This window comes from Haemaphysalis longicornis, unplaced genomic scaffold, assembly GCF_048455015.1.
Source record: "Haemaphysalis longicornis isolate Haplotype H1 unplaced genomic scaffold, Haemaphysalis longicornis Haplotype H1 scaffold_3, whole genome shotgun sequence".
Taxonomy (NCBI): Eukaryota; Metazoa; Arthropoda; class Arachnida; order Ixodida; family Ixodidae; genus Haemaphysalis; species Haemaphysalis longicornis.
Genome location: NW_027526335.1, coordinates 43,455,971 through 43,475,878, shown reverse-complemented (window position 1 = coordinate 43,475,878; position 19,908 = coordinate 43,455,971). Strand labels below are relative to the sequence as shown.

The 19,908-nt window shown below is 48.7% G+C and overlaps 1 protein-coding gene across 1 annotated transcript in view; it reads left to right on the top strand.

The window, feature by feature from the left end:
- The window catches only part of LOC144174348 (P protein-like), a 358,011-nt gene that overhangs the window by 263,014 nt on the left and 75,089 nt on the right, over positions 1 to 19,908 (top strand). Inside the window, exons 8-9 of the mRNA XM_077702998.1 lie at positions 10,134 to 10,239; positions 11,669 to 12,137. Of these exons, the coding sequence (XP_077559124.1) occupies positions 10,134 to 10,239; positions 11,669 to 12,137 (575 nt within the window). The remainder of the gene's footprint in view (positions 1 to 10,133; positions 10,240 to 11,668; positions 12,138 to 19,908) is intronic.

Sequence of the window (19,908 nt, the reverse complement as noted above, 5' to 3'; positions counted from 1 at the left end):
GTGGCAGACAGTACGTTGGTTAGTGCTGCAGTGACAGACACTAACATAGGAAAATATGCCTGCATATAGTCGTGAATGGATGTCACCACGAATGTTGCAAATGTTGACTCCACAATGAAAATGTCTCCACTGTTTGATTTCTTTTATTGTTGTGCATGACATTTCTTAAAGATCAATACTGTACGACCCTAATAATGAGAAAAACTCCGAATTCTGGGTACTCTGAAAGGATGCTCCGAAAAACTCCGAATTGGCAAAAATAAATAAACTCCGAAAAAAGCCCTCCGAATTTGCTCAAAAATAAACTCCGAAAGCGCAGAAACCTACCTATAGGGCACCATTGGTCGGAAAAGCTAGGTTCGGATACCCTCGTAAACAAAAAGCGTGATTATTGATTGTGGGGTTGAACGTGCCTAGGCTACGCCTGGGCGACGAGGGGCGCCGTAGTGGAGCGCTCCAGATTAATTTCGACCACCTGGGGATCTTTAACATGCGCCAAAATCTCGGCACGCGGGCGTTTTCGCTTTTCGCCTCCATCAGAGAAGCGGCCCCCGCGGCCGGGAATCGAACCGGCTTACTTGGGCTCAGCAGCAAAACGCCTTAGCCACTGAGCCACCACGGCGGGTAAACGAAACGGATGCGGTGTGAAGCAACGTGCTACGTAGTTTTAAGCAGGTTGGGCGAGTTGCTGCACGATCTTAAAAGCAGAATTACGCAGGTCGAATAATTTTTGCTGTGCTAGTTTTTCCGATGCACAAAGTCTAGAGACGGGTGTGGAAGAAGGGGAAGGCCAATAACCCTATGGAGGTACGAAATAACGAAATTCGGGGGCAAAAAATGGACTCGGGCAGCGCAGGACAGGAGGTCGATGGGAGAGGCCGTAGTCCTGCAGTGGACCTGAATAGGCTGCTGTTGGTGGTGGCGGTGGTGGTGATTGTGATGATGATAGTCTGCGTTTTCCCCCAAAGCACGCTTGATAGCGTTCCTTTGTAATAAGCCTGTTTTTTTTTTTCTAGGGGTAGTGGGGGGGGGGGGGGGGTAGGACCCGCGTATGCACGATTGCGTCGGTCGCAGACGCGTCTATCGAGGTCCTTCAGGTGTACGGACGGACAAGTTGCACGCCATACCCACGCATTTAATCTCAAGCTCGGGGATTGCGTGCTTCTATTAAGAGAGAGTGGCAGTCCGGGCTAGATTGGGAATGCAGGTTTGTTCAACTCGCACACAAAAAGAAGCGCACAAATTAAAGCAACCGACGGTTGCTCGTCCGTGTGCGCGTCTTTTCTTGTATACTTTTTTTTTTTTCTCTCGTTTTGCTTGCACGCGAGCGCGCGACCAGCGCTCAGCCGCCGGTGCAGCTTTTTGGCGAAAGCCGGGCTACCGTTCCCGCGAGTCCCTGTGGAAATGGTATTTCCAAGCATGCCCCGGGGGCTAAGCATGTCGCCGACGGACGGGACAAGGAGGAGAGGAGGGAGCAATGCTTGATCCGAGACGCTCCTTCCCACGGCGCGCACAGGTGATCCATTTATAGGGACGCCGCGAATGTTGTTGCTAGGGTGGCCACGGTGCGACTACAATACCCAGGCCCCGTTTATGTTCTTGCTTCTTCTCGGTGAGACGTGGAGCAGTCGTAACCGTGGTCGCGGCGAGATGGATGTTTCGTGGGTAGGCGGAATGAGCGTGTCTCTCGCCGGGGAGGAGGATGAGGAGGAGGTGAACGGAGTGGGGGAGGGGGGGAGGAAACCAGGAGGGTTATTCTGGGCACGCTGCCCTGCTACTGCGGCCGACGAGGAAATCGCGGCGCTGCGTAAGAAAGAATAGAACGGCCGCAGATTTCACCCAGGGAGCAGCGCTTGGGACTTGGAAGACGCCGCGGCCGCCGAGTGCGACGATTCGTCGGAGTCCACGCGGACGCAAACGCTTGGAAATCCGGCGCGTTGCGGGGAGGGGTCGCGTGACGGAAGCTCGAACGGAGAGGTACGCAGTCGCCAGCGCTGCTATGCACGACGGATGCGACGATAGCGCAAGGTACTACAGTGCATATAACAAAACGAAAATAGGAAGAAAAATGCACAGAGGGGGACGCCGCGGTGAACTAGGGGGAAAACGGCCTTGTGCTCTCCAGGCGATGACCGCCGTCGGGTGTTGTTCTCGCAACTTCTCGTGGAAGCGAAATTTGCCAACCTCTCGGTCGCCTTCTTCGAAAGCTAATTGCACTACCGCTGTATGCGCGCATTGCGATACGACGAAGAAAGTCACGAACAGCGCCTCTTTGCGTAATCAGAGACGACCTTTCCCAGAACGTTTAGGATTTGTTCTACACTACTTTTTTCTTCCAGCGGTGACAACTGATGTCAGCATGCAAAAGGCTGCGACGTGTGTAGACGCTGTCATACTACTAATATATCGGCTGCAGTGGACCTGCCTTGGATGGCCTAGTTTAAAGCACGCAAATAGTTCGTTAATTGTCGCACGCTCAGCAAGTGTTCGTAGAGCTTACCGAAATAAAGTAAAGCCGGTTACGTCGTTATGTGTACTTCTATTGAAGGGCTACAGGGTGTTAAAATGTTTTGGCTACCGTGACGTCGTAACATATGCGGACACCACAATTAAAAAAGAAGACCACAAAATCCACAGGCAACTCCAGACTTTTATTTTTTACATAAACATCGAAATATATAACCACATTGGACGCCAATATAGCCAAATTGGACAAAATATATCTAAGTTGGACCAAGTTGTGATTGAGTTGTACTTCGGAACCGGGTGTACGGAATGAAACAAAAGAAAACCTTTTCTTTTTCTTTTCGCAGGACTGCGCTGCACTGTCTCTTATGTTATTATCTCTCTCTCTCTCCCTCTCTCTCTCTTTGGTCGTCTGTCTGTAGTTTGTGCAGTTTACACTTGTTGACACTTATAATTACTTATCTCTCGTGCACCTTCAAGTATGATTCATGCTTGTGTTGTCGTATGTGCAGCTCGTGGTTTTGAAGCGAAAAAAAAAATAACGTGAAGTAAATGACGCTCACGAGCGTTCAATGTTCGGTAGAGGGGCCATCAACACTGTAGTCCAAGCGTGAACATACGACTCCGCAGAACGAAACAGTGTATACAGCAGGATGAAAGACAATGCAGTAACTACGCAGCGGTAATTGTTACCGGCGTTAACACGTTTCCCTGTTTTCTTTTTCTCTCTTAATGTTCCAGCTCACAAGCGGGGTCTCTTTGTCAGTGTGTGACTCAACTAGGAAGGGAAACACACACGTAAGACGGTGTATAGTGAAACCCTTATTACAGCTACATGAAACGGCCCCGCGGCAAAGGCAACTGGAAGGGCAACGAGCTTGCCATTCTCACGAAGCCGACTATGACGGCGTTTATTAGTGGCATCCGGACTTCTCGTCAACACGGGAAGGGTCATTAATTTGGTCAAATTCAAGCGTTCTTAAAATTACTGCTTTATTTTACCGATATAATTGCTCCCAGCTTTTCAGCTCGTCTGTATACGACTCACTTGCCACGAGGACGCGGGCTCGATTCCCAGCCGCGGCGGCCTGCTTTTCTGATGGAGGCGACAAGCAAAAACGCCGGTGTGTACGAGATTTCGGCGCACGTTAAAGGTTCCCAGGTGGTCAAAATTAATCTGGAGCCCTTTACTACGGCGCGCCTCATCGCCTGCGCTGTGTCGACGTGTTAAACTTTACAATCAATCAATCAATCAATCAATCAATCAATCAATCAATCAATCAATCAATCAAGCAAGCAAGCAAGCAAGCAAGCAAGCAAGCAAGCAAGCAAGCAAGCAATTAATCAACGACTCACCTGCGTTGAGGACATCCGTATTTACATCTTGGTTTTACTCTTTCACCGTTCTTGCCTTTAATTAATCTCTCGTCATTTTCATGATACTGCCGCCGGCCGGAAATGCTCGAAATTCGGTTCTCAGAAAGCGCGTGATTTGGTCATACCAAGAAGAGCTGCCTTAACTTGCTTTTCGGAGAATGGCGGGCTGTAGATAATCGCACACTAGTCAGCATACTTTCCCTTTATTCGAAAAATGGCTGCGTCAATCTTGCTTCGTTTCCCTTTTTCCCCGGTCTATGTTGCTCTTGTTGACGAAGTTACTACGCAAACTCATCTAGGCAAGACGAGAGAAAGATCGGGTTTTCTTTTAGGAAGAGAAAACAACGCCAATTTTAAGCTCCGGCATATGAAACGTAAAATATGCGCTAGCCGTACATGCAGCGCACCGACTGTATGCGGTATACCGTATACACCGCTGCGTTAACAGGCGCTGTGAACAAATAGGATGTCAGCGAATGAAAAAGAATCAGGCGCATTACAAAGAATTACAGTTTCTGATTTCTCTCACGGCCAACGCCCCCTACACCCATCTCTTGGCTGCCCAGGCACGGTGAATGATGCACATGGACAAGGATGATAACGTTGTGTTGCACCTTCCTCTTGACATGGACGGCGGCAGGATTTGATGGTCTCTCAAAATAGGGAACCAACAGGTTTCTTTTTCCGCCTTAGACGGAAGCGTGGTCAGTTTGAGTTAACGGTCTCTCCGTGCGCCTTCTGCTGCAAACCCTGGCAAGATCGTTCGGAACTATTCAGAATGGAGTGCGTCATATACCCATTAATAATTCACCGTCCCTTTACGCATAGTTCCCTCGTTTCCGGTGCCAAGGGCCCCGTCATTTGCATGGACAGCACATCAGCTTCCACAATCAGTAGCGTGCCATCGTCGTCCAGGGCAGGCCGCAGCGCGGTCAGAGCGGCAGGCAGAGCTCATTTCCCAGGACGGCCCCGGCCCGGCGACGCCTCGACAGAAAGAGCTTTTGTTCCGGTCACTGCCTTTCTTCCAATGCCTTGCCTGGTAGCGCAGCCGGCGGGCACCGTGTCAGCGGAGACCCGCCTCGCTTTTCGCTGATGAGAGAAGTACCGTTGCCGAAACGATATTGTTATCGTTATTAACCGCATGTACGTGTCCACTGCAAAACGAAGGCCTCTGCCGTGTCATTCGGCCAATAACTACACCTGCGTGGCCAGATCATCTTCTGGAGAGGAAAGATTACTACTCAGTAGTTACAGCCCCTTGTAAACCTGTCATAAATGACTGGGAAGGGATCTCCAAACGACGATGATTGGCGCTGAAGCAAATAGTCGGCACGAGCGGCGAAAAGACATTGCACGCAAAATTAGAGTTATTATTCAGGATGGGATGGGTCTGGTAGATGAATGCGCGCGTTTGTTTAATGCGGTGGGCCGCGGTGAGATCCTGGGTTGTATCAATGCTGTCAGCCCTGGCGAGCAAAACTAGGTTCCCGCTGTGCAATGCTTTCCCTGGATCGTTTCCGCGTCTATTCCCTCCATTCCGTCCTAACTTCGAACAGTCTGATGATTTTGGGGGTTTTTTTTCCAATTGAGAGGCATGCAGTGAATCTGTTGCGTGCGTGGACGTTTCGCGGTGCATGGTTGTCGAATCGTCAGCCCAAGAATAAGGCGTACGGAAGCAACGGGGCCACAATGCAAAGGCTAAGCTATGGTGTGTCGTCATCGTCGTCGTCATCCTCGTCAGGAGCAACAGCAGCCAAAGTTATGTCAAATGCAGGATAAAGGCCCTCAAAGGGATCAACGTTTAGAGGTGTTTTATTACCTTTCAGTTACCTCCCCCCACTCCTTTCTGCAGTGCCCCTTAACCCTGAAAGTGTTGTAAATAAATAAGTAAATAAATAAATAAATAAATAAATAAATAAATAAATAAATACCCGCCGTTTTATTTTTTGCCTCTTGATGAAAGCGTTCCCGACGCCTGCCGACTAAGACCACTTATTTTTCTAGGGATAAATAATCTTATGCGGCCTCTCCGTGGTGCCTGTACTCTTAGGGCAGCAATAAATCCGGTTGATAAGCTCAGTCAACACCGTTATATACAGCCTCCCATTTGCATTTTGCAGAGCTTCACAGTCGCTGCGGTGAGGTCTACGTCACGTGGGGATGTGTGTGTAGTTTCTTTCGGCGCATCTTGATCGCTGGCGGAACGTACGTCGAATACTTTGGCCCGTTTAGCTCCGGGAAAGCAACTCGCCTGGAACGCGCCAACGCTACCGAAGCGTCTGCGAGCTATATATAGAACCTAGGAAGCATCGATACAGTCCTTGAATTTTTCCCCCTCAATTTGTTACGATCCAGGGGGACATGACAAACAACATTTTCTGCTCGGACCGCTCCGTAACGCCCTACAGGCACGCACGGTACATATCCAGATAATCAGGTAAACAAAAATAGAAACAAGGGTTAGGAGACACGAGGGGGCAGGCAGACATCATCCTTCTTTCTCTTGAACTTCTCACGTACGTGGTTTCCTCCCGAACCCAATGAAAACCGGCTCGATTGTGATGTATATGTGGTGCGCTTCGACCGTGGTCACAGCGCGATGCAACGAGGAGGCGTGTCAGCGGCGACCGAACGACCCGTGCTGTGTACGCCGCCCGTGTGTTTTCCTAATCTGCCTGAGAGACGGACAGCAAGCAGCTCCAGGCACGCCACGGCGTGCGCCCCTTCCCTGCTGCGCGTCGCATGCGGGACAAGTGCGTCGCCGCGAGCGTACGACGCAACGCGCGCAAACAAAGGGTGCTGCCGCCGCTGCTTCGAGCTCGAGCCGCGTAGAAGCGCGCAGTGTGCAATGCGCCGTTCCGGAGATGGGGTTCAACGCTCTGTAAACATAAGCAAGATCACGCCACTCTTACCCCCCGAGACCCTCGCTGCTGCGTGCCGCCGCCGCGGCGGCGCGCAGGTCTGTGTTCCTGGGGCCGTTGGCTCGCAGACCTCGCAGCAGTTGTTGTTTCCTGCCGTTGTTTGTTGTTGTTGTTTGCTGTTTGTTGACTGTCGTCTTTTTCCGCCGCTGTTGTCGTTACCGGCCTGTGCGGGGACACATTCCGCAGCGAGGGGTCGACGAATGCTGTGGCGCGCACCTTGCGGGTCGGCGAAACGTCCCCCTCTGCGCTTTGCTGCTGGCTCTAAAGCTCACGCTGGGAACGGCTGTTCTGGAGTGTAATTCTGAGTTGTGTTTGTTTCGGAAAGGTCCTTTTAGCGTCCGTTTCAATCGTGACAGTAGCTTTAGCGACGCCTCAGACCTCAGACCAATGATACGCACAGGAACCGACGCCCTGCCTTGCTTGGGCTGCGTCACATTCGGGCCGTCTGCTTTGAAACAGTCAGGGCTCGCTCGGAATGGGCACTTCGGAACGGACGTTAAATGGACAAAACTTATTCCGTCCGTGACCTGGCGGCAAAACACGTACAGTGCCCGAACAGTGCTGGCTGTCGCGAGATGGCGACAGTTTGAAGCAGTAATAAGGAAACGACAAACTGAGTAACGAATAAAAATAACATCCCAGACTTCTCGTTTAAGGTCTTCGAACAAGCAACAGCGCAAGCAACACCAAGTTCGCGCACTTCGGGTGAAAAGAACACTGCACCGCCTAGTTGTGACCATGAATCACCTGGTCAAAACATCATACTGGGCTAGTTTTTGAAGGGCGATAAAGAGTGCGTGTTTGAGTCCCTAACGGACACTGTTCTGAGCCAGTAACCTTTCAGCGCCCCCACTACACAACTCCGTAATTTCATGGGATGAATAGCGCATGACAGCTACACGAGCCAGGACACCGATATGTCGAGTACATAATCGTTTGCACACCAGACATCGATAACTCTCGTTTGATGCAAGCTTTCACTTTAAAGGTGGCTTTGCTGTAAAACGTTTTAGAGCGTAGCTGTATTAGGTTAATTTCAATACATTTTTTGACGTCCGCACATCAGAACTCCAACTCCATAGAGCGCTAAGCGTTCTTGGCTGCTGCTACTGCGGCCCGAGAAACTATTCACTTCTCATACATATACTTTTTCTTCTTAGACTTCCCTACCCCGGCACTGCATTGCATGCAAGTGCGCCCTTTCACTGAGTACAATAATTTTGTTCGCCAGCACAAATCTAGAAAGTGTTTAAACCTGGATCGATTCGTACATGATCGAAGTGATGAAAACAGCGGGACGGACGGGACTCAAGAAAGAAAAAACGAAAAAAGCTCACACTAAAGCATAAGACTTGAAGGTAGCGAAGCTGTATACGCGACGTTCACGACCATCAAGACAGTTTAAGTCCACGATTGCAGCCGATTTGCTTCTTCTTCGCTGCCGCAACCATCATCGTTGCTATAGGTGTGAGCTCCCTTCATTTTTTCGGAAGTGATAATCATTGGGCAGTACGTGACACGCTATGGCTGTTCTGGAACATCTTCCCGATCCATGCTTTGTCGTGTTATTTTAGCACTAAGGCAAGAATGTTTCTCGGGACGTTACGTTGCATTATGAATATGATTGATCTGGACCATCCGGTAGATGTTCTAGGCGAGCCAGAGCCTGTCGCAGACTCTGCACGATGTGTCGAGCGGGTCGTGTTAGGGAAGTTCCCCTCGAAGTGATGGTCTGCCGCCGTGTAAGGGTACGCGACCGCTCGGGAAGTGGCCCTCGAGCCACTCGCTACTGCGCGCCGATCCCTAGACGCTGCTTCAGAATGGCGTCTTGTCCTTGCAGTGTTTGGGCTGCTCTTCGTTCGCATATGCTGTTCCGCGTTCGTTCTTGTACGGTAACACGATTATCGCGCGCGTGACACCGTTGGGCAGCCTCGGAGCGCTTAGTATAGCCAGAGTCTGGTATTGCGCTTCCGGAACTTGCCTTGGATGAGCAGCTTCTTTGACCGGGCCGTTTTGGGCGGGAATTAGTGGGACAGATCTGTATTAACGAAGTGAATTCGCTTCCGGCCTGTGCTTTCCCAATAATGGATTCTATTACCCCTACTACTTCAAATCCCCTCCACCACCCCTCCATTACGGCCAGTACCCTCCTAAATTTGAAGATCAAATTGGTCACCCTCCCTTATACCACCTGTCTACCTCTGCCTTCGGTTGTTTGAAGGTCCAATTGCGAGCTCCAGCTTTTCGACTGCATCGCGAAAACTATTAAAACTCTGTGAAATCGCGGGAAGTCACGAAGAATGCTTCGCACTATCTTTCGTGGGGCGCGATTGATGTCGGAAGTGCGCAGTTACTCCCGTTCTTGATTATGTATACGGTTCAATCATTTCTCTGGGGGTTTGATAACTGCGCTTGAGCAACATCGCACTGTCGCAAAACACAGGGCAACCACACTTGCAACAGTGTTTCCCAAAGGCGCGTATTCGGACTTTTGTTGACGCAGAACGTGCTCTTTTAATCTTTAGTTCACACCACCAAGCGCCCGTGTGCTTGCGTGCGTGTGTGAGCCCATCGCGTGTTTTAAAGACGATAGCCTTTCTTGGCCTACTTAAACGCAAAAATTTTGGTCTGTCTGGATGTATGCCTGTCTTTCTGTCTGTCTGTGACTTGATTCTGCCACCCGGCCAAAGTGAAACAGTGACTGCGCAATAGTCTTATATACCCACAGCCAAATCTAAACGTCTAATCCCGGTTTTAATGTTCATACTTATCACCATTGTTGAACAAGAACGAGACATTACGCAAATATAAGGCACAAAATCAATACAAGAGTGATATTTGCATTGTTCCTTTATTAAAAATTTACGGATGCTTGCGTTTTGCGACAGCAAATAAAATCCTACGTAAGAGCAGAAAACAGTCTCCTGCTGTTGCCCGCGCTACCTGGTGGCATTTAAAATCAAACGGCAACAGCAACGAAAGGCTCCACTAGATAGGTTCCACGTTCCTCTTGGAACGCTCGTGGAGTAGGGCAACGTGGTTCTATGAACGTTGTAGTTGGGTGCCTCTATTCACGCGCGCCTCCGCCGTACGGCAGTGCTGGCATCGAGGCAGCCGACTTGGAGCAGTAGAACTTGATAAATTTAAATTGACTTGAGCAAACCTATAGCGTGTTATCTTGGGAGGAATGAGACGGGAGAGGAACAGCGTGAGAGGTGAGCGGTAAAGAGAAGGGAGGCATTTACTTGGCAGGGGAACCAGTTGGCTATCGTCTTTCGTCGACATTTGCAACGAAAGGAGCAGATACGCGGCCAGTTTTTTTTTTTTTTTTAATATGTACTGACACTGAATATTTCTGTCTTACTGCAGTACAAGATCCGGAACCGCAGTCTTCTGGTGAAGACAGGCATCGTGCTGGGATGCGTCATTGTGCTCTTCTTCATGCAGAGTTTCCCAAACCTGCATTTGAGCCTGGGTGAGTATCAATGTCGCAGAGCGTTTTAGAACGGGCCGTGAGCACGATCGCCTACTTCGAGCCCGCATTCCTACGATTCCCCTAGCATTGCTAGTATCGTAACAGCACGAGTGGCAAACGAGTGCCGGATTTTGTGCCGGGCGGCAGGTGCAAGAGGGTTACGGTAATTAAAGGCGTTCTTGGCATCTTCGGAGTTCAGCTCATGAGCAGTATAGGTTAAAATCTCGGTGGTCGCAACTATATGTTCCTGACTAAGGCGAAAAGGAAAATGCGTCAGTGCGTGACCCTGATTGCGTGAAAAGGAACTCCATAGGAACTACATTTTGGCTAGCGAAATTCCAAAATTGAATTTTGAAGCTACGTGTTACAGATTTCGGAACAGTCAGTGGACAACGGTATAAGATGCATCGAAGAGCCCTGGCTAGCGAATGAACGCAGGTCATCTGCACGATGCACCGCGCCCCTCCCCTCCTAACCACAATTTAAATAAAGTGTCTCTCTCTCTCAGAGAAAGAGAGAGAGAGAGAGAGAGAGAGAGAGAGAGAGAGAGAGAGAGAGAGAGAGAGAGAGAGAGAGAGAGAGGGAAAGAAAGAAATTACGCCTGCCGGTGGACTTTCCTTTGAACTTTCCAGTAAATAAATTCAGTCATTCATTCATTTGCATTATTCTTGTGTTTTTCGCAAATGTCCAACATCCAAGGCAGTTTCTGGATGTGGTCTATTTTACGTAGTTCCTTGCCGGCAAGGGATATTTGGTGTTGATCAACGAATTGTAGAATTGCTTTTAATGTGTCATTTGATTTCAGTGAATGTTTCGTTTCTTACAGCATGAACCTCCGGCTCACAAAAACAATGTATCATCACAGAGTACACATATGCAAGAAAAAAAAAACATGCAAATTCAATATTAAAGAAATCGATGCATTCGCAAGATGGCCAAACGTGTCAATACTTCCAGAGCAACAAGGCTGTTCGAATGCGTTAATTCGTTCCGTCGCTCGTTCTCTCTCGCACTTTTTTTTTCGTGTGCCTCCGGCGAAGACCACCTGTTTAAGAAAACCATAAACAGGGGTGCAAACTGGGCGAGTCGGATAGCATTCGTGGTGTTCAGCGCGAACGGAAACGACACACAGAGAAGAGAATAGACGACACAGGCGCTTGTGTCGTCTATTCTCTTCTCTGTGTGTCGTTTCCGTTCGCGCTGACCACCATGAATGCATAAACAGGGGGTCTACGAAAACCATAAAGGAAACCACAAATCTTAATTTTGAACACCCTGATTTTAACGAAGCACCTGTTATAGCAAACTTAGCTCCCTAGGACTTTGATGTAACGAAAGGTCACTATAAGCACAGCTAACCAATCTTAGCTCTAGCTTATCTGTTAAAATCTAAACCTGATCCGGTTTCGTGTTCATTATATTCGCGCAGGCTGGATCGCCGTGCTGGGCGCCCTGATGCTGCTGGTGCTGGCGGACCTGGACGACCTGGAGTCGGTGATGGCGCGCGTCGAGTGGAGCACGCTGGTGTTCTTCGCCGCGCTCTTCGTGGTCATGGAGGCGCTGGGCGAGCTGCAGCTCATCTACTTCATCGGCCAGCGCACGCAGGACTGGATCGGCGCGCTGCGGCCGCAGTCGCAGCTGCCCGTGGCCATCCTCATCGTCACCTGGGTGTCGGCGCTGGCCTCGAGCCTCATGGACAACATCCCCTTCACCACGGCCATGGTCAAGGTGGTCACGGGCCTCGGCACGGCCGCCGACGGGCCCGCGCTCGTGTACGCGCTCGCGTGGGGCGCCTGCCTCGGCGGCAACGGCACGCTCATTGGCGCCTCGGCCAACGTCGTGTGCGCCGGCGTCGCCGAGCAGCACGGCCACCGCTTCACCTTCTTCGACTTCTTCAAGTGAGCTCACTCGATCACCTCTTACGCGCCTGAGCGCCCTTAACTGCATGCGGAAGGGGATTCCGCTGCGTAATAAGTTACCGGTACAAATAGTACGTTGTCTGGATACATCATGCAGAAGAATCGACATTTGGGAGGGTTGGTACTGGTTGTACATCTTGATGGGCAGCGCAGAAGGCAAGTGCACGAAGAAGGGAGCAGACAGGACGGCGCCATCCTGTGTGTTTCGTTCCTCGGGCATTTGCCTTCTGCACTGCCGCTCAAGAAGTTTGATGAATGTACCATCATCTCACCATTGTCAGCATCATCCTCATCGTTATTCGTTGGATGTAGGGTGGAACACCCTTGAGCGACTTACTATACATCTACGAATTTATCCCAAATACGTATGCTAAAATGTAATTGGTTCCACGCTAAGCGATAAATAAAACGCGAACATGATAATGACGACATAATTCCCGTACCATTTATAGATATCGGTTGGCTGGGACAAAGCAATGGCGCCAAAATTCACTGGCTAGCCGGAAAATTGTGATTACCGAAATTTCGCACACTGGAAGCCAGCCATGCCACCCTTTGACGTTTGTGGACGCAGTCCCTCAATATGTGGGTCTCAGATCGGGCTTTCATGCTCGCGTTTTACTTGTTGTGGAGCGCTAGCTACTCGTCCGAACCAAAGGGCCTGAAAGGCGTTGCTGAGGACAGTATTTCATACGTGGTTGTTTAGAACATCGCACTCACCTCACCCCGTAATCGTGCTTCCCCAAGTCTGAAAGAAAATATTTTGGTGCGTGCCGGAGTGATCTGAACCGTTTCATTTACGGTGAAGACAGTAAATGCACTTAAGTAGAATACAAACTTGGGCTGGTTGGTACATTACAAAAAAGAAAACTGCGCATAAAACGAGCACACAAGAGAAGACTAGACACACTAGGCGCAGACTAGCAACTGAATTCTTATTTCAGTTAAAAACGCATCATGACGGAAAATGCGATCTACGCATGTGCGATAACCTAGGGCACAGAATGAGAACCAACAAAAAAAAAACAGCAAAACAACCAAAAACAATCAAAATCATGGACAAAAACCGCGAGCAACACGGGGCCAAGGGGTCTGACACTAGGCACGCGCAATCGCCTCGTACATGAGCACAACAAAACAAGGCGAGGGCCGAGGTAGTACAAGGCCGCTAAACATCACCCCCAAGAGTCCTGCCAATATACTCGATTGCGGTGCTTAGTAGAGACACCGAAGTTCAACTGACGCAATCTTCGCCATTTTTGAGGGTCGCGTACGCTTCAAAAATCTTTCTTGTGCTCGCACCCCTGTAACGCCATATTACTTCGCATGCTTCGAGACGTGGCGCACAGCCTTTGCAGTCTTTGCAGCGGGTGGCCAGGTTGCTGCCGGTAAGGGTGCGGAGGCTGTTGGCGTGTTCCCTCATTCCATTATTAATGCATCGGCCTGTTTGGCCAATGAGCAATATGAAAGGGAACACAGGAACCCGTAAAAAACACTCTCAGACCCAGCTATCAGTGATACGCAGCGGCCGCCGTCGGAAACAAAGTGGAAAGGGGGACGCTGTTCTAACAACTGTTCCCCATCCCGCCGTGCGTGTTATCGGCTGTCGGACGATACCATATAATCGGCGAAATGACGTAAACTGCTGCTTTGTAGAAATGCCAGCGTGGTGGGAGTGCCAACAGTTAGTGGAAGAGCGCCCTCCTTTCCCCCTTTGTTTTGCACAGCGCCATCCGCGTATCACTCCGAGTCTGTTTCGAGGCTGTTTGCCACGCGTTCCTGTGTTCCCTTTCATATTGCTCATAATATACGATCGGCCACAGGACAAGGGAATTTTGTAGACGACGCATGCTTGGCAGTTCACAAGGCGCTTCTCGCGTCTTTTCCAGCACTCCGCGTGTCTAATTTCTTGGGAATTTACACGCTTACACAACTTGTGTAGCTTGCTAGGGGCCAAAAACACCAGTACACTAATTAAAGTCGATAAGCTAAGCTAAATGACGGGATAAAACATTCGCTTGGACGTGCCAACTAACTCACGCGTATCACAGTCCGTCGTGCACGCTGTGGAATTTATTGCGGGTCAACCATAACGCAATACGACGTTAGGCAAATGATTAAATATCGCTCTGTTTCCCGTTACTTGGCAGTGTGCAGGAATACCGGAAGAAAATTACATAATGTACGCCGATGACGTTACTGTCGAGTCTATGCACCCTGACATCTGTATCCAATAAAACGCTCTACAAATGGCGTTAAACACAACTAACTCTTGGTGCGCCAAGGTAGGTCTTGTACTATAAAAAACGGCGTATTTGATAGTATCTAGTAAGTACGGGCGCTGACGACTTAGAAACCAGCCTGCCCGGTTGTTTACTCATCAGCAACCCTTACAGGAAGTGTTCATTCATCGGTTGCTCGGTCTCGACGGGGCCTCGTCGTGGTCTGCGGCTCCATGGGTGAAATATGCAAAGGAGAGAGCTACACAGACGATACACCTGACGCGTCGAATAGCCGAATGAAGACTGGCGGGTCGAGCACCAGAATTTCCCCGCTCCTTGTGAAGTTTGTGTTACAGCCCGACTAGTGCGCCAGGCCTTATTCTACGATCGTACGGTGAGGGACCAGGATCGCCTATAAGCCACCGATCGAGATATCATGCGGGCCGTTGCTGGTTTATCTCGAATGCCCCAGGATACCATATCTGTAGGCTGCTCTGCCACTCTGCCTGCACATGTAAGTTCTTGAAGATCAGTGCAGCTGCTTCTGAGACGAAAAAAACTGTTTTTAAAACTAAGCTGGAACGACGAAAGGAAAATCTTTGATACACCACACTAGCTCTCATACTCCCGTGGGGTTCAAACCTCTCATGTAGCTTAACTCGCCGAGAGGCGCTTGCACTGCGGAGACTACGCGTTGGGGTGGCCCTTTCGCCGTCCGTGACTGCCTCCTGGGCCCGTTTGCCCGTACGCATAAGTTCTCGATTAAGTTCCCGCTTACGAATAAGACGCCAATAAGTTGAAGTCGGCCTCGGCAAATAAGCCGGTTGCCAAAAAACCCGACGGAAACGCTACCTTAACCGAGCGTTTGTATCAGTTTCGGGCAAAATCGCAGTGCCGTTCTGCGCCACCTGCCCGTTCTGCGACTCCTTCATAGAGAATATGAATGTGCGGCATCTGACCTGCCCGGGATTGAATCTCGTGCAACCGGTCTCCACCCTGGTCGCCCTTCTGACCTACAATGCTGGGTCCATGGACCCTTTCGCCGAGAACTCCTGAACTTCATACACAAAACTAACCTGTCCATGCATCTGCGGACGCGTTCATCCACTATTCCCCAGGGCAAACTTCCAAATAAAAAACCACTCCCGCTCCTACAAACTATTAATAGGAGGAACTGAAGAGTGGGGGAAAGCCCGGGGGCAATACTTCCGCTATGTAAATAGTGATGAGCAGTGGGAGCGTGCGCTGGGCAGCTCGGACCTGGACGTGCAAACACTCCTGGTCACAAGAGCTGCCACCGTCGCCGCCAGACTTCAACCGGCGGCCACCACGCATCGCTAAACCACAGGACTCAATAAAAGTGTTTCTCTTTCTCTCGCTCCCCTCAGTATCTAGTTTTTTGGGAGGCGGATTCCGAGTTGTATTCACTTAGGTGGGGTGATAGTGATGATTATGATCATAATAGGGATGTTGATGCTTATAATTGTGATGATGAAGGGGAGGATGACGGCGATGACGACGACGTTTATGACGCTAACGATGGTGTACGAACCCATACCAATTTTCGTTTAAACCCGCTTCCGTGGCAAAATTTGCAGTCTTTCATATGTAATAATAATAATAATAATAATAATAATAATAATAATAATAATAATAATAATAATAATAATAATAATAATAATAATAATAATAATAACATATCTGAGCAATATGGCTACGGAGGGAAACAAATGGCAGTATGTATATTTTATTACATATAACGGCGACATAGCCACAGGGTTCGCCACAGGGTTGAGGGTTCGAACCCTCTCCAAACTTTTTTCCAGGAAGCACGTAAGCGAGGCTTGTGGCCGTATACTGTCCTCCATTCTATATGTGTTTCCTCGACTCGGCTGTGCGTAGGATCCCGCAATGCTTTTACATGCGAAAAGAGCTTTCAAGGATCTCCTCTACTGGAGGCTATAGAGCGGAGGAGGGATTCGGAATACCAGGCGCAAAAAAATGTCCGCGTATCCGCTCCTTTCGTTGCAAATGTCGACGAAAGACGATGGGGGACTGGCGCCCCTCCCAAGATAACAACGCTAGAGGTTTGCTCAAGTCAATTTAAATTTACCGCGTTCCACTGCTCCAAGTCGGGTACCTCGATGTCAGCGCTGCCGTATGGCGGAGACGTGCGTGAATCGGGGCACCCTACTACAACGTTCATAGAACCACGTTGCCCTACTCCACGAGCGTTCCAAGCGGAACGAGGAACCTATCTAATGAAACATTTCGTTGGTGTTGCCGTTTGGTTTTTTAGATGCCGCCAGGTAGCGCGGGCAGCAGCAGGCGACGGTTTTCTGCAGTTGATTTCTAATCGCAAAAGCTAGCATCGGTAAATTTTCGCAAAAAACCTAAAAGCAAGCATCTATAAATCTTGAATAAAGGAACACTGCAAATATAACTTATGTATTGATTTTCTGCCTTATATTTGCGTAATGTCTTGTTCTCGTTCAACAACGTTGACAAGTATGAACATTGACAGCGGACTTAGACGTGGCTCTGAGTATATAAGAGTACTGCGCAGCACCTATTGCACTTCGGCCGGCTGGCTGAATCGAGTGACAGACAGACAGTACCCGTTGTGACATAACACCAACCCTGTTCTGTATATAGCTGCATTCTTGAAGCCAATGTTTTTGTATTCTTGTTTCCCCCGCATGTTAATCTTTTGGTTTTAAGCAACTATAAATTGTTTGTATGTTAATATTTTGTCTACAATCAACTTGAAGCTGTTCGTGTGTTTCTGTAAGTGTCTGTAACTGGCAGCCTTTGGACTCTATTAGTTTTGAGCAACAGGCGCTGCACTTGTGTAATTGTTTCTGGTTGTTAGGTTGTATCATTGATACCAGGATTTTTTTATAATAAATTTATCCTTTCAAGACAGACAGACAGACCAAAATTTTCCCGTTCAAGTCGCCCAAGAAAGACTGACGTCATTAAAAAAATTCTGGCCTGATGTATAGTACAGATGAATCTGCCGCTAGCGCCTGCGCGACTCGTTCAAAGGCCATCTGTGACATGATATTTATGCGAAGAGTAGCGTCTCCACCCTGCGTCAACCCACGCTAACCGACGCGCAGTTGGTTTTGGCAGGCTACCTGCGCGCAGGTGCGTTAACCGAGTTGCTGACGTTCTCTATGCCGATTCTGCCGACTGTTCTTTTTGTGAAATAGATGTGAAACGGTTACGAATAAGCTTTCCACGGGATTTTTATAGACTTACTAACGCATGGGTTGATTCGGCAGAACAGCAGTGAAACGGTTACAGATGGGTTGTCGACAAGCTTTGGGCTATTCTTAGTAACGCATGGCTTTATTCGGCAAAAGCGCCGCGAAACGGCTACAAATGGGTTTTCCACGGACTTCGTTGTATTCTTAGTAACGGCTGGCTTGACGGGGCAAAATCGATGATGGTTTGGAGACGAAAAAGGTGCAGAAGTTCTTAGCATTGTCTACTGATGGGTAAACATTCTCACGCGGCTTCTCCTGCGTTTCTTTTGGGGCATTAAAGAAAGACATTAACTCAAACATCGTGTGTAGGTTTTTTTTGCTTTTTTGAGTCAATCGCGAGAGAGTGCTCCTACATTTCTTTTGTGGAATTAAAGAAAGACCAACTTCAAACAACATGCGTACATTGTTTTGTTTTTATTTTATTTTTTCTCTCTTTTTTGAGTCAATCGCGTGAGAGCGCCTAATTACGTATTTACTTCACTGTGATTTCCAAGTTCATGTTCAGATATTTGATTGTATGTAATTTTAGGGATTTTTTTGCTTTATTTTCTGCTGATAGGAACGTACACGTTTCGCTTACCTTTTCACTTCACTTTGTTTTCGAAGCCACTGAAACGTTTTAATCCAAGCCGATTGCAAAGCCACTGCAAGCACGCTTTGGGCCTACGTAGACCTTCCTCCAAAGCCGTCCGTGCCTTCTCCTATTGGCTCGGGGCGAGAACAGAGCGAATAAGAAAACAGATTGAAAATATTTCCCTTCTTTGTAAAAGCAACTAGCGATGAATTCGAATGGACGGCAGCTTCAGCGTCACGTATAGGTCACATACTTATACTGCGCGTCGACGCGAACGCTCTTGCGTTAGTTCTTGTATATTGCTCGCGAAGCCTTAATGGTTTCTAGGGTCACTCGCCGATACTGATTACACTAAATTCCGCATAACGAATAAGCCCCAGTCAATTTGTTTGAAGATAAATGCTTCCTTTTCTTTAAGATTCAAGTTACATGAAGCACCTTGTTGTAAAGACACCGGTAGTGATGACCACCAGTATAGGGACAGCTTAAATTGCTTTTTTTTTTTTCGCAGCCAAGTTATATGGCTGCGAATTAAAGTCGACCACCTGGATATTAAACTCAGGTCGAAATCTCTACACGCCGGCGTTTGTTATTTTCACTGACTTCACAAAAGCAGCCACCCCGGAGTGGTAGCGAACTCGTGACCTCGCCCTCAGATACGGGGGGCCTTAGCCTCTCAGCCACCACCAAACACACTTAAAGGTGCGAAATGTTCCATTTTACGTTCGACTTCTGTAACAAGTAAATTCGTAAATATATTGAAGGGCGCCCATGCAGATACGCAGAGACAACAAAAAATTCTTAGATGATCGTCCAAATCAAAGCATGAAATCTGGACTAGCTAATGTATATTAAAATTCTACATGGTTACTAGTGAAAAAAAGAAGACAAGGAACAAGAAAAGGCAGATTGTACGAGCACTAGACTGCAACAGCTTGTTCGCAGAAGATAATGCACCCACCAAAAGAGGTGTGCCTCTTTGTGGTCTGCATGGTTGAAAAACTTGCGTCTCAGTACGGCTAAAGAGTGCGAAATGCCAGTGATCGGTACTCGCTGTGTAGTTTTGTAGGCTGAAATTGTTTCGTCCTGGTAAGCCAAGAAGTGTTCGTAAACTCGTGAACGCAAGTGTCCTTCACCAGAACAATATTCTGGCAGCCGTCGTGTAGCAAGCACTCCGCCGTAAAATATCAACGCTTGCCTTTGACATCTGTCTTACAGGTATTAAGAGGACAGGAATGAATCGTCTTGAAGTCAAGAGCAAAAACGTGCTTTAGGTTACAAGATGGTGCGCTTCCGGTTTGTTAGAACTTGGATGCAAGATAGTAATCCCGCTGCAGCGCGGTCGGTAAACTGCCGCCTTTGTGCGGTTCACGCTAAGAAACAATACAGCTCTGGCTTGCAGACTGCAAGATTGCCGTTTTTTTCGGCAAAATTTTACAAAGAACGCTGAGACAGGATGTGCACATCACATCACATATTTTCAGCACCATTTCTGCCGTTCGCGTGTCCTGGGCCCGTTTGCCCGAACGCGATAAGTGTGGGAATAAGTTCTCAACTACGACTTTAGCGCTGTCTAGGTATTAAGTCGTTTGCCCGAAACTGACACAAACGCTCGGTTAAGGTAGTGTTTCCATCTGGTTTTCTGGCAACCGGCTTATTTGCCGTGGCGGGATTCGACTTAT